Source organism: Gastrolobium bilobum, unplaced genomic scaffold, assembly GCF_033153095.1.
Source record: "Gastrolobium bilobum isolate Gb01-03AN ecotype WA unplaced genomic scaffold, APGP_CSIRO_Gbil_v1 utg4519, whole genome shotgun sequence".
NCBI classification, from domain to species: domain Eukaryota; kingdom Viridiplantae; phylum Streptophyta; class Magnoliopsida; order Fabales; family Fabaceae; genus Gastrolobium; species Gastrolobium bilobum.
This window is the reverse complement of record NW_026898712.1, coordinates 277407-290575: the sequence shown is the minus strand read 5'-3', so window position 1 is coordinate 290575 and position 13169 is coordinate 277407. Positions and strand designations below refer to the sequence as shown.

General features: G+C 34.6%; 2 protein-coding genes across 7 annotated transcripts; both read right to left on the bottom strand.

Annotated features, from left to right (window-relative positions):
* Positions 1-53: 53 nt before the first annotated feature.
* LOC133318610 (phosphoinositide phospholipase C 2-like) lies at positions 54-4819 on the bottom strand. 4 transcript variants are annotated; one of them, XM_061520630.1, is made up of 10 exons: positions 4389-4522; positions 3720-3826; positions 3427-3623; positions 2744-2879; positions 2424-2669; positions 2092-2324; positions 1548-1665; positions 1072-1224; positions 737-823; positions 56-610 (listed from the first exon to the last, which is right to left on the bottom strand). In XM_061520630.1, exons 3-10 carry the CDS (start codon positions 3609-3611, stop codon positions 317-319), a joined length of 1452 nt encoding a protein of 483 aa, XP_061376614.1. In that variant the 5' UTR covers positions 3612-3623; positions 3720-3826; positions 4389-4522; the 3' UTR covers positions 56-316. The 4 variants fall into 4 exon arrangements, with proteins under 4 accessions (XP_061376612.1, XP_061376610.1, XP_061376614.1 ...); XM_061520628.1 differs by lacking the exon at positions 3720-3826 and having other exon boundaries at positions 54-610; positions 2092-2305; positions 2444-2669; positions 4389-4819; XM_061520626.1 differs by lacking the exon at positions 3720-3826 and having other exon boundaries at positions 55-610; positions 4389-4818.
* LOC133318611 (phosphoinositide phospholipase C 6-like) lies at positions 4544-12165 on the bottom strand. Of its 3 annotated transcripts, none has more exons than XM_061520631.1 (10): positions 11728-12165; positions 9541-9737; positions 9266-9401; positions 8966-9175; positions 8491-8651; positions 8259-8376; positions 7556-7708; positions 7396-7482; positions 6694-7017; positions 4544-4661 (listed from the first exon to the last, which is right to left on the bottom strand). In XM_061520631.1, the coding sequence occupies exons 1-9, from the start codon at positions 12058-12060 to the stop codon at positions 6724-6726; spliced, it is 1689 nt and encodes a 562-aa protein (XP_061376615.1). In that variant the 5' UTR covers positions 12061-12165; the 3' UTR covers positions 4544-4661; positions 6694-6723. The 3 variants fall into 3 exon arrangements, with proteins under 3 accessions (XP_061376615.1, XP_061376616.1, XP_061376617.1); XM_061520632.1 differs by having other exon boundaries at positions 8491-8648; XM_061520633.1 differs by lacking the exon at positions 11728-12165 and adding an exon at positions 9738-9821 and having other exon boundaries at positions 9541-9651.
* Positions 12166-13169: the final 1004 nt, after the last annotated feature.

The window sequence follows — 13169 nt, the reverse complement described above, 5'->3', positions numbered from 1 at the left end:
GAGGAATTTTTCTTGATCAGTAAAAATTCCGAAATCAACACATACACAATAAGATTTAATTACATAAGAAGATATCACACATACACACATATATAATGCATAATTCAAAATCTGTGAAAACGCACTCTATAAGACAGAACCTTTGATATCCCGAACAGGATGAATCTCACACCCTTAGACGTTTGAAATAAAAAAATAAAACAAAAAAAAAATAAAAGAGCATCATCCAAAACAAGCAACATTTACAATATTACATAGCTACATACTAACATATTATGATGGCTGCACAAAATATAGAGCAGAACGACGCACACAATCAAATGAATTCAAAGCCCATGAGAAGCTTTACATTGTTGTATTTATCTCCTTTGCGGGTATAAAGTGGAACTGCTCGAATTCCACTTCTTAGTTCCCACACTGGTAAGCATGTTTGTCCACCAAAGTCATCCTTCTCAGACATGTCATACTCATGAACTTCTATGCGAAGCAAGGCCAATTCTGGAACAGCTAGTGGGAACTGGAATGCCTCATTCCAAGAAGGCAACCAATTATCCTCTTTTGTCTTAGTTTTCTTCATATCAGTATCATAAGGGACTCCAGCAATCCCCACCTGCATAAGAGTTTATCATATAGTTTTGAAAAATGATAGAAGAATTACAGGGAAGGTACAATTATGAAGTGAAAACATGGATGTTATCACTGGAACATAATGATCTAGTAGATTTTCTTAACATACTCTTGTATAGAAGTCTGGAGGTGAGAACTGATCAAAGTGCGTTTGCTTGAAATCATAATACCATCCTTCCCCCATATATACAGTCACCTAAATAAGGGTAAGAAAAGATTGACCCTTGTTAGGATCTAGACTAAGACACTTGAAAGAGGTGAATCTCTATCAATGAACTAACTAACAAATCAGAATATAAGTGAATTTAACACCATATCTTAATCCAAAATCTTAAAACAATAAGTCTATAGTCTTTCCGCTAATATGATTATCATGTAGTCCATTACTAATCGATATGAGACTTCATCACTCAAACTTGAATTCCCAACAAATAAAGCCCTCACCTTCAAAGTAGTCTTCACGGACAACTGAACTTTAGGATCAAAGACATCATTACTCAGAGTAGGCTTTAATAGAAAATCTGGTTTTTTAACATAACCGCATCCTCCATTGGCTTTGAACATTCCATGCATCAACCAGAGAGATCTCCCATACCCCTGCCATGAAACCACCCACAAACGAAAACTGATTAGTTTGTAACAACAATGTCCTGATATTGCTGAAAGGAAATGCGAATGAAATCTCACATCCTCACCACTAGGAAAGTCACAAACAATAATAACACACATCAACTAGAATAAGTACAAATTATCCTTAAAAAGTACTGCTCCAAATTTTCAAATTGGCACAGTGCTACACCTCACAGGTTTAGTATAGTATCTTGTTATTACCTGGAAGCTTGCCAAGTTCTTGTCACCCTCAAGAAAACCCCAAATAAAAAAAATAAAAAAAAGGGCAGGGGTAGGAAAAAAATAGAAACCTGCATGTTAAATGCAACCATTTGAGCTCCATGCATCCACCCAATTAATGGGTTATAATTTGTCGAGGTAATGCGAGTACCTTTTGGATACACCCTCAGTATATTCCGCTGAGTAAACCTGCCAAGAATCAGGAAATAAATACTTTTCTTTTCATTTGCACATAAATAAATCACCCTGCAATAGGTTTGGTTCAAAGCTAAATAGAATAATACAAAAGCTTTGGATCTGCTTCAGTTTTCAAAGAATGAGAAAGCCATTGGATACGCCGCCTAAAACATAATGCACTCTGAAGTTTCAGATATGACCACTAACTCTGAGAGAAAGGTGCCATTAGCATTAATAAGTATTAATTAGTCAGATACTTAAGCAGTGCACCATCAAGAGAGCCAGTAAATCATAGTCAAGGACTATCTAATATTGCATCACATATTTCTTTATATAACAGTCAAATTTTTACCACATTTGCATTACAAAAGAGATTTATAGCCAGAAGCGCGTGCAAATGAGTTCTCTCAAGGACTAACTGGAAACAGTTAACAATACCTGACAATTTCTTTTCCATGAGTTTCAGCAGCTTTTTCAAGCTGCAGCTCACTTAAACTTAGACGTCTCACTTTATCAGGATCCACTTTGAGACATTCCTCTAACCCACCTTTAGGCTTCCCAGCATGAATGGCAATCAAACGTCTGTACTCAGCTGATGCATTTTGACGTGACTTTTCTGCTTCATCAAGATCTTCCTCATCATCAAGATCATCTTCATCCCCATTTCTCTGCTAAAAATGGTAAGTCATAAAATGAATCAACCAATCTCCCTAAAAAAAAAAAGTTAAACGTAGTTGCAATTTATATACAACGTTGACATAGTATCAGACCTTGTAATCAGCTATAGTACCACCTCTCAAACTAGGGACTTCCTTCCCCCATGCTTCTTCATCACCTGAAGGCTTTCCCTTATGTGATTCCTCCTCTTTTTCCTGTACTTCTTTTGCCTCAAGGTACTCCTTAGGTGGTTTAGTTGATATAATAATCCTCTTCTTAAGTGATTTAGGAGAAGGAAATTCCTTCAAGCTTTCTGAACTAGGACAAAATAGTATGTCTCCAAATGTTTGAGTAATCATCTAAAAATTTGAACAGGATTGTCAAGTGTCAACTAAAAAAATGTAAGCATTTTGAATCCCAATAAGTAACTAACCTCGGCCACTTTGGCCTGAAGATCAGGAGTGAGGTGGTCTTCTAAGGTTATTACAACTGGATATTCTGACGCTACAAAGGCATACTCCTTAATTGACCTCAAACATTTGATGAGCGCTACAGGAGAAGTCAACGTCCTGTATTATAAAAATAGATATGCATAATAGAACTATGATTCAAAGTATCTAGGAAAAGAATTTCTAAATTTCATTGCCATTAGTAACAATATATTGGAATGATATAATTTATATATAACTTGTTCTATAACCATGATTTTCAGTTAATTTTTCATGAAACAGATTTTTTCTTTTCTTTTCCTGCTAAGAGGGCGAGCTGAAGCAATGGTAAAACTGCTTCTTTGTGATTGAAAGGTCACCTCACCCCACTCTTGTTAATCGAGATTTAATAGGGAGTGGTTGTTTTTCCTGTGCCAGATTGCAGCATTTTGTTGCAATCAGAAAATAGATGATTAAGCCATCTTCACCTCAAGGCAATGCATGCTTATAATCACGACATCAAATCAGAGTAGAGATAAGATAACTGAAATTAATAATAGCTTTCGAAAGGGATGAATTGCGCCCTTTTTTTTTAAACAAATCATGAGGGTGGATAAAAAAAACAGAAACAAGGGGAATGACTTCAATTCATGTTTAAAAGTCAGCATCATTCAACTAAGAAACATACCTTCCATGAAGAACGTCTACATTATCCTTTGATGCATTAGGCCATATATCTAATTCAATCACCCTTACACCTCTCTGCAGTGCATTGATGATGGGGACGTCACTGCAATCACTGCTAAGCTGATTCCCAGTTAGATAGGAATTATGACCAGTATATATGAAATAATGAGACAATGGTAAAGACATATCTTGGTGCACCTGGAATAGAATAAATAATATTAATTAGCCAAACACTATAATTAAAACAACAGAGTAAATATAACAATACACGATATAATATCAATAATTCAATACCTATGGAAGTTATTGATGACTTGTTAGAGGCTAAGATGGAACCCAAAAGTTTCTTATCTAAAACTTGGCCCCAAACCCTTTGTTTTTAATAGCTTGCAGCTTTAAGTCTACAATTTCCAAATTTGAATAGCCAATGAGTTCAACCAATATGCACTTAAATGATTGAAAGTATAGATTTAGCACCAAAATGAAACTTGATCACTATAAATTCAGCAGAAATTGACCTTATTAATTGTTGAAGATACCATCATACAAAAGCAAAAATAGTTAGAATATAAAAGAAGAACGGCAATCAATTTAGAAAAATCCAATCTAACAACAAAAACATCCACAATGTTAAAGTTAAACTATAAGTATAATGTAAAAAATCAATTCAACACAAAAACTTAAACTATTAAATAAAGGCCGATCAATGATTTATATATTAGACTTGAATGGTGGATAATGCACACGCCAACTTACCTGTGCTAAGAAACTCCACGAGACTTAATTATTTATTAATTAAATGAAGGGCGGTGATAATCGACCATGTAATATTGAAACAATTTAACCAAAAATCTTAAAAGTTTAAGGTATTAAGTGAAGTACTTCAACTCTTTATATACTCCTCTGACATATAGGACAAGAATGAAAGCAAATGAAAGTACAAAAAAAAAAAAAAATGTTTACCCCAAGAGAAGGTAACAGAGGAGGGTTATTGTCACTGAATAGGTACTTGAAGAAACTCTCGAGGTTGAGTCCCCTTCGGTGAAAGATACTCAAATGCTTTTGGCCATCGATGATGGCCTGTGCTTCTTCCTCCGTTGTCTTCTCTTGTCTCTGCACCTCAACCATGAAACTACGCAGGTGAGAAGCTGTCATGACTCCGTGCTCATCAGAGTATCGCCTGAAAAGGGCCCTTATCTCCGGTGGCACCTCCGACACGGCCAGTTTGAACCGCCGCTGGCAGCAGAAGCAAACCTTGTAAGTCTGTTTCGACATGCCTATGTTTCACGAACACACAAACACACACACTCTCTCTTTCCCAATTCTAACGAGATAAACAAACTTGGTGAGCGCGTGCAGGGCGTGTACGTGTGAATTCTGTGTGTTGTGGATAATAATAACCTTGTGATCCGAGATACGTTTTTTTTTTTTTTATGGAAATGAAGAAGAGAGAGAAAGAAAGAGAGCACCAGAAAATCCCGAACATGTCTCGGTGTCGCATGTGAGGGACCCACTTGTGGGTCCCATAATGCAACGTTCAGCCAATCAGACGTTGGACACTTGGCACTTAGTGTAGAAATCTATAAAGGCTCGGCTTTGGAACTTTATATGACTCTGTTTGTATCGGGTTTGGATCGGAGTTGTATTGTTTAACATAATCATCACGTGTCTATGTATTAAAAATATATATAATCATGTAAAAGAATTATATTTATAGGAATATATAATTATAAAAGATGAAAGAGTATAAATTTATATCTTTTAAAAGAATGGACATTAAACTCGGAACAATGACCAAAGTGTCACTATTGGTCAAAAAAATTATTAGACTGTCACGCTAACAGTAAACTTTGTCAAAATACCACGTGACATATTTCGCTACACTGTGTAGCGAAATATGTGTGTAAATAATTCGCTACACAGTATAGCGAAATATGTCACGTCAGACTGCTCAGAACCAAAAATGCCATGTGTCAAAATTGAAGAAATTCGCTACATAGAATAGCGAATTTCTACAATTTTGACACGTGACATTTTTGGTTCTGACGTGGCATATTTCGCTACTCTGTGTAGTGAAATATGTGTGCCACGTGGCATTTTGACAAAATTTACTGTTGACGTGACAGTTTGATAATTTTTTTGACCAACAGTGATAAAATGATCACTGTCCCATTAAAGTCTTTATCCTTATATAATTATCATTCTATCACATTATCATTTTAAATAATATATGAGATATCCATTTCCTTGAATTATACTCCATGCAATGGAACAAACTTTAGTGGCTCCACATATTCTTAACGTGCAGTTAATATGATTGGTGATCTACTTTACACGTGGTGACAGCAAACAATAGAATGAATGAAGCAGATAAGTGGAGCCTCTCCATCAATACCAGTTAATACTTAATAGCCTAGTGGCAGTCTGGCAGATGACCTCATATCAATTTGTATCTTTGCATATGCAGCTTAACTGAATTTGGAGTATTTTTTTAATATATAAAAGTGTTATAGTAACTGAGATTAAGTATAATATTTAATTCATTATAAGTGTGAAGTATTTTATTTAATTTAAAGATAATGTTTTCCACACCAAAAAAAAAAAAAAAAGGATAATGTTTGGACCTTATTTTTTTGGCATTAATACTGGTACTGTACCAATCTTTAGGGTTACTACAAGCAAGGCAGAAGTACAATTCGAAAGAGTGACACAGACAAACGTTCGAATTGTAATGTGAAATCTCCTCTGCGGAAGTGATATTTTACCACATTGTGTGGCTCCCACCAACCTAGATTCATGCATCAGTTTCTTCATTTAGAGGGTATGGCATCACATTCGAACCTATATTATGACTTTCTGGTCTCAGGTCTTGTATCATTATACACCCTAAAACCTGTTTGCTATCAGTGTAAAACCTAAAAGGCCCTGGTACAATATTGGAAGTTCTTAATACTGTTTGTATTGATTTTGATGGTGCAGAGAAGATAACATAATCAAGTCCACAATACTATTTCAAGCAGCTAATGATAAATATATTATCATTACAATGACCTTCCAGATGCACCTAGTAAGAAGGATAAACAATTAAGAATATATATATATATATATATATATATATATATATAGGAATAGGATATTCTATACCAAATCTTGATAATTGATTTGCTTGCATCTAACGGCTCAAATATTTGATAAATTAGAACCATTATATATGAATAGGATTAAAGATCAAGAGTGTAACTTATGACTGATGTAAAATGATCCTTACCCATATATATTCATGGCTGATCCCTATAATTCATCTAAACTGAAACCGCATTAGAAGCTTCACAGATTTTAATTTTTCGCCCTTTTCATCATACAGAGGAACTGATCGAAACCCAGATTTCAGCTCTGAGACTGGCAAACAAGTCTGGCCACAAAAGTCATCCTTTCCATGCTTATCATCATCTCGAACTTCTATACGAAGCAAAGCCAGCTCCGGAACAGCCAAAGGGAATTCAAACTCTTCATCCCAGACGGGAAACCAATTATTTGAAATTACCCTTGTTTTCTTCTTGCCTATATCACCAGGAACTCCAACAATACCAACCTGTTACATATATTGATCAAAAGCTTAGGATAAGTATAAATGTGTATAATAACTTTTTGTATCTCTTTTACAGAATTCTAGCCATGATAACAAAAATTTTGTAAAATCTCAAACTATATATAGCCTGATCAAAAGTATATAAAATCACCCTCGTAGAGTGTGAAATGCACTAATAGCCTTATGAGGGGAAGGGTTAAAAACAGTTAAAGGATTTTTTAATATTAATAAGTATTATCAATAATATTGAGGCATATAAACTAAGCTTATCTTCAAATCCAAATGCAAAACAATCTCTTGAGACCAAACAAATGTTCAACTATGTCCATTGGGAAATTAATGTTCCTAATCTTCAAATACTAACATAATTATCCAACTCACCTTTGCATAAAAGTCTGGTGGTGAGTACGTATCAAAGTCTGTTTGGCTGAAATCTGTGCTCCAACCGTTCCCCATATAGACTTTTACCTAAAGGGCAGACAGAGTAGTTCAGAAAGATGTCACCAAAGTAATTGATTTCCCTTTCAAAATAATATCTCACCGTTAATATCTTCTTCACTGGCAATGTTCTTTTAGGATCAAAAACCTCATTATGTGAACCTTTTTGAATTAGAAACTCAGGCTTTTTCACATAACCACACCCTCCATTTGCTCTAAACATCCCTTCCATGAACCAGAGCGATTTTCCATACCCCTGATATTGGAAACCGCACATTAGAAGGTCAGGATTACCGTTGAAGATGGAGTGATTTGTGAATGAATTTTACACGACTGTCTGTTGAATTGCCTTAGCTCACTCACTATCACATAATTATCAAAGGATGCACTAAAAATTTAAAACTTGAAAGCAGGATCTCACGGTAAGATATGATTATCATTTATCAACAGAAAACTGTCCGATGAAATTCTTCATAGGGAACATACATGATGAAGAAAATCAAAATAGCATTAGCAGTGATTGTTACTGTACTAGTAGAAGTAATCATATGCAATAAAGAAATAAATACAACTTAAATACTATTTCAATAGGCATGTAAAATTGCTTCACGTCAAAGAATTATGCAAAGATGTGACATTGGTTCATTAGTTTCCTACTTAAAAGTTCACATAAACAAAGAGATAAAATACTACCACCGGAACACATTAAGTAGAGTGCATCAAGACTTCAAATAAAAAATAAAAATAAAAAATCCGTCTAAGATAACCCTTTTCTTTGAAAACAGCCATGGTCATAAGTCCCAAACCTGCATGTTCAATGCCACCATCTGGGCTCCGTACGTCCACCCTATGTGTGGCTTGTAGTTTGAGGAGTTGAGGCGTGTTCCCTTTGGATACACTCTCAGAATATTCTTTTGCGTAAACCTAGAAAGGGACATAAAACTTAAAAGCATGTCTTACAGTTGGAAGGTTATAAACTATTGAAGTACTGCAAATCTTTGCATTTATCATTGGCAAGTTTAACTGTTAGAAAACTACCTAACAATATCATCTCCATAAGAGTCAGAAGCCTTTTCAAGTGCCTGTTCGCTCAAGCTTAAGCGCCTAACATCACCAACAACTTTTAATTCATCCTGTACATCACCCTTCGGTTTCCCAGCATGGATTGTTATCAAGCGTTTGTACTCAGGTGCACTCTGCTGGTGTGATTTTTCATTATGCACATTCAAATCAAATGTAAAATATAAAATGTAAATCAAATGCCACTTGAGCATAGCTCATGTAGTTGGGATTTAGGTAAATGGTCAGAGGTTCAAGTCATGATAACAACTCACTGAATCAACATCAATATCACCTTTATCCCAAACTAGTTGGGGTCGTTAGCAGGTGAATCCAAATGAAAAGTATGAAAAAGATTGAGCTAAAAAAAGAAAAACAGCTATCTATATGAGATGAATAACTCACTGAATGTAAGGGGAAAAAAATGTACATCAATTTTCATCTCTATACTCACCCTGTCATCAGTTTCCAGTTCATTAGTAAGGTCTGGCGTTGTTGATCCTTCGTCATCCAATTCCTTTTCATTGTCCTTAGATTCAAGATATTCTTTTGGTGGTTTGGTCGATATTAGAATTCGACCTTTCAGTGATTCTGGTGTGGGGAATTCTGTCAGAGAATCTGTCTGAGGATAATATAGCAATTCTCCAAATATTTGAGTTGCCATCTGCATATAAGAAGATGGAAATTAACATTCTCCTAACAAAATTGGGAATTGAAGAAGATCCTTGAGGAGATAAATAAAAAGGAGACCTACCTCTGCAAGTTTAGCTTGAAGATCTGGAGTAAGGTGATCTTCTAAAGTTATAATGACTGGGTAGTGAGATTGGACAAAAGCATACTCTTTTATGGACTTCAAACATTGGATGAGTGAGACAGGAGAGGTAAGAGTCCTGCAAGAATTCAGGAAAATGTGCATATGTAAGTGGTTTTATAAAGCTGCACGATAAATCTCACAAAACTACAAGATCAAAAGATATGAAAAGGAAAATGATCCAATTTTACAAGATTGAACTGAGGATCAGCCAGTACCTTCCATGAACTACAACGATATCATCTTTAGTTGAATTTGGCCATAAATCTAGTTCAATTACTCGCACACCTCGTTGCAAAGCCTTTATAATTGGCACATCACTAGAGTCACTGCTCAGTTGATTCCCAGTCAGATAGGAATTATGCCCAGTATATATAAAATAATGTGACAATGGAGCATTCATATCATGATGTACCTGGAATAAGACATCATTTGTATTGTCAAGGAGAGACTAAAACCATTGTTCGTTTGCAGTCATTTGGAAAATATGCATCAAAATCACGCCCATTAAGAAAGGGGCGACAACATCTACATGCAAAAGAATAAGAAACTACTAAATTCACCAAAATAAATACATAAGACAGCACTAATCATAAACTTGATAATGTCTTTTACGAATTCCATTCTTTTATATATTTTTCTTTTCTTGTTGGCTCTCTAACACTGTAAAATTGGCTTTAACAAAGATAAGGGTATTGAAGATTTAATTTCAAACACTAGTATAAGTGTATAACTATTGATACTTCAAAAATTATTGTTACATTCACAAACTAAACACTAATTCCAGAAGTTTGATCTAAATTAGGAGGGATTCTTGCAGCAGATGATTATTTAATAAGGATTGCGTTAGTGCACAGTGTATACAAGAATTTCTCCCAAATTGGTCCTCATTCTTTCTGAGTAATTCGCTGGATTTAATAAATAGGGTATGAGCCAGACCAGAACACCGCGCATGCAAACTTATTTCCTTAAGGAAATCACCTCTTCAGGTTGCTATTGATTTTTCTATCTATTCCTTATTCGAATTCCCCCTTCTGTTATTACAAAAAAAAAAAAAAGAATTCCCCCTTCTGCCTTTTAGTTGGGGGTCTTGGCGTTATATTCATAACTCATGACACATTATAAAGTTGCCCTACACAATATACATGCAAAATAAAAGATACACAATATGCATGCATAATGAAAGGTAAGGCTTTTTTTTATCTCTAAAGTAAATAATTAAGAATGTATATATCATTGATTCAATTTAAAGTGTATCATGATTTCAACTCACTAAAACTCAAAGATAAATAAATCCTTATTTGTTCTTTTTTTAAAATTTCTTAAAATATCCTTTCACTAAATATAAAAGAGACTAACTCACGGGGTAGCTCAATTGGCAACAAGACATTGCTCAGGTTCGATCCTTGGGTAATGCAAATCCTTGGAATCCTTTGGCATGAGGAGCTAGCCTACCTCCTAGTTAACTACTAAAAAAAATGAGACTAATCTTCCAAAAATACAATATTACAAGAGTTTTTCCCTGTGATTCAGTGTGAGTTCTTATTGTAAATTTTTCACAATTTAAAAAAAAAAAAAAAAAAACATCTTATTTAAGAATTCTTGTGAAATATAACTTTTATCTGGATTTATTAGCCGATAAGTGCAAAGAAAGATATAGACAAAACCATGGGGCCCCATCATCAATATCACTAATATATATTTCCGTATTTGAAATGTGAATTTCACCACTGATAGTGATAACGGGGTCAAGCAATAAAGCAAATGACCCTAAAGTAAAAGCTAGGAAGCTAAACTCACTTCATGGTTGTAAAGATGGGGTCCAGTTTCTCATCTTTTAATATTTTCACTCTCTTTGTCTTTATTAAACTAAGAACTTTCGTGTGAAACCATTTGCATCAAACATGGGTGGTTTAGATGCATGTGTTCGATCCTCTTCAGTTTTGTTTTTGAAGAGTTTAAAATTTTAATGTCGAAATCTGGCTCGAATGAGACTAGTCACCAATTATGAACAGATTGGAATATTAAGAAAAAAAAAAAAACATGGTGGTTCAGTTATGCACCAACCACTCAACTCAAACAATATCATCCAACCAACTTGCTTCACCTTCCAGTCAAAAAAAAAAAAAAAAATTTGCTTTACCTAACCCCTGTAGTGTTTTTATCAGCAACGACTCAATAAAAACACATCAAATTTTCTGAGATCCTAAGAGGGCGTTTGGTACAGGAGAAATTTTTATTTGTCCGAGAATCTCAATTTTCAAAAATATGATTTTTATATTCAGTTTACCGTAATATCCGAAAATTTAAAATTAAAAAAAATTCAGTTTTCGGGAATCCAAATGCCGACGCCCCCTAAAGAAAATAATTTTTTTAAAAAAAAGAAACTTTTTACGAGAATTTACCTGGGATTTCAAGGGGTGATTGAAATCATCGAGGAACAAGAAACGGAAGAACTCGTCGAGGGTGAGTCCAGGGGAATCGGCGGTGACAGTGCTACTTTTCTGATCCTGATCGTGTTTGCGCCATTGTTTGAGGATCCGGTCGGAATCCGATGGGGTGCAGTCCATTTCGGCCTGGTGCTCCGTCAGGAAGCGGCGGAGGTGATCGGAGGACATGGAGGAGGCGCCGGCGGTGAAGTCGGAAAAGGCTTGTTTGACGTCGGACGGTGGGCCCGGTTCAGTGATGGTGAACTTCCTGTTGAAGCAGTTGAAGATTTTGTAGCTGTCGGTGGCCATGATGAAGGTGAAGCTCACAGTGAGTGAGTGACTGAGTGAGTGAGAGAAACAGAGAGATATTGCTATGAAACTTTGATGAATTGAATGGTCGTTTTTTCAGAGAAAAGAAAGAAGAGAAGAGAACAGAGTGCGTTTGAAGCGGGATGGTTAACGTGACTTCATCAAATCAAAAGTGCTATGGGACCCAACTCAACTAAATTATTATAAGAAAATTTAATTGCTTCGTCAATATAACCCCTTTTTATTTTTTTGAACTTTATTTATTCTATGGAATGAAAAAAAAAAATTATGTATTGAAACATAACGACAGATTATATTTACAAATTTTTTTGTTTACAAATTTTTACAAACTACGCTAAGTATGACCGGTCATACTTTAATTATGCAATATACGACCGGTCGTACTTAGTATAATTTGTAAAAAAAAATTGTAAACGGATCTTATCCCTTAAACTTATTGTTGTTTATTATCATAATCCTCTTCAATAAACCTCATCATTACTTAATTAACGAAGAAGAATAAAACTACCTTGTGAAATACGAGATGTAATGTCATTTTTATACAACTGTTTTTTTTTTATTATTATAAAATTTGCTTAATCATAAATAGTCTTATGATTATACATGAAATTAAAAATATATTATAATTGATAAATATTGAAATGTATATCCCACAATATAAATGGTTATAATATCAATCTATCATATGAGATTTGTTTCATGATAACAAACATCATTTTCAAATATTGGTTCAGGTGGAGCTTGAATGCTTTTCTACTAGCCAGATATTAATTTCAATTTAGATGTATGTGATGTTCTTATATTGGATATATTTAACTCTTCCAGTTAGACATGTTTGCAGGGCTAGGGCAGGTATTTTTGTGAAATTAATTTTTCGAGAACAATTAAAATAAACGAGAAAATACGTGGATCAATTGGTAAGGAATTGTTCTAACTTAACCAACTGAAAACGTAGTTGTATTAAAGCTTGGTTCGGAGAACTTTGCCTTCATGTGGTTCTACCAGACTTGAATTAGACTAATCAAGTAATCGATGAACTAATAGACAAAGGGTTAAATAAATTAGCAACATGCATTTATCCATTGATT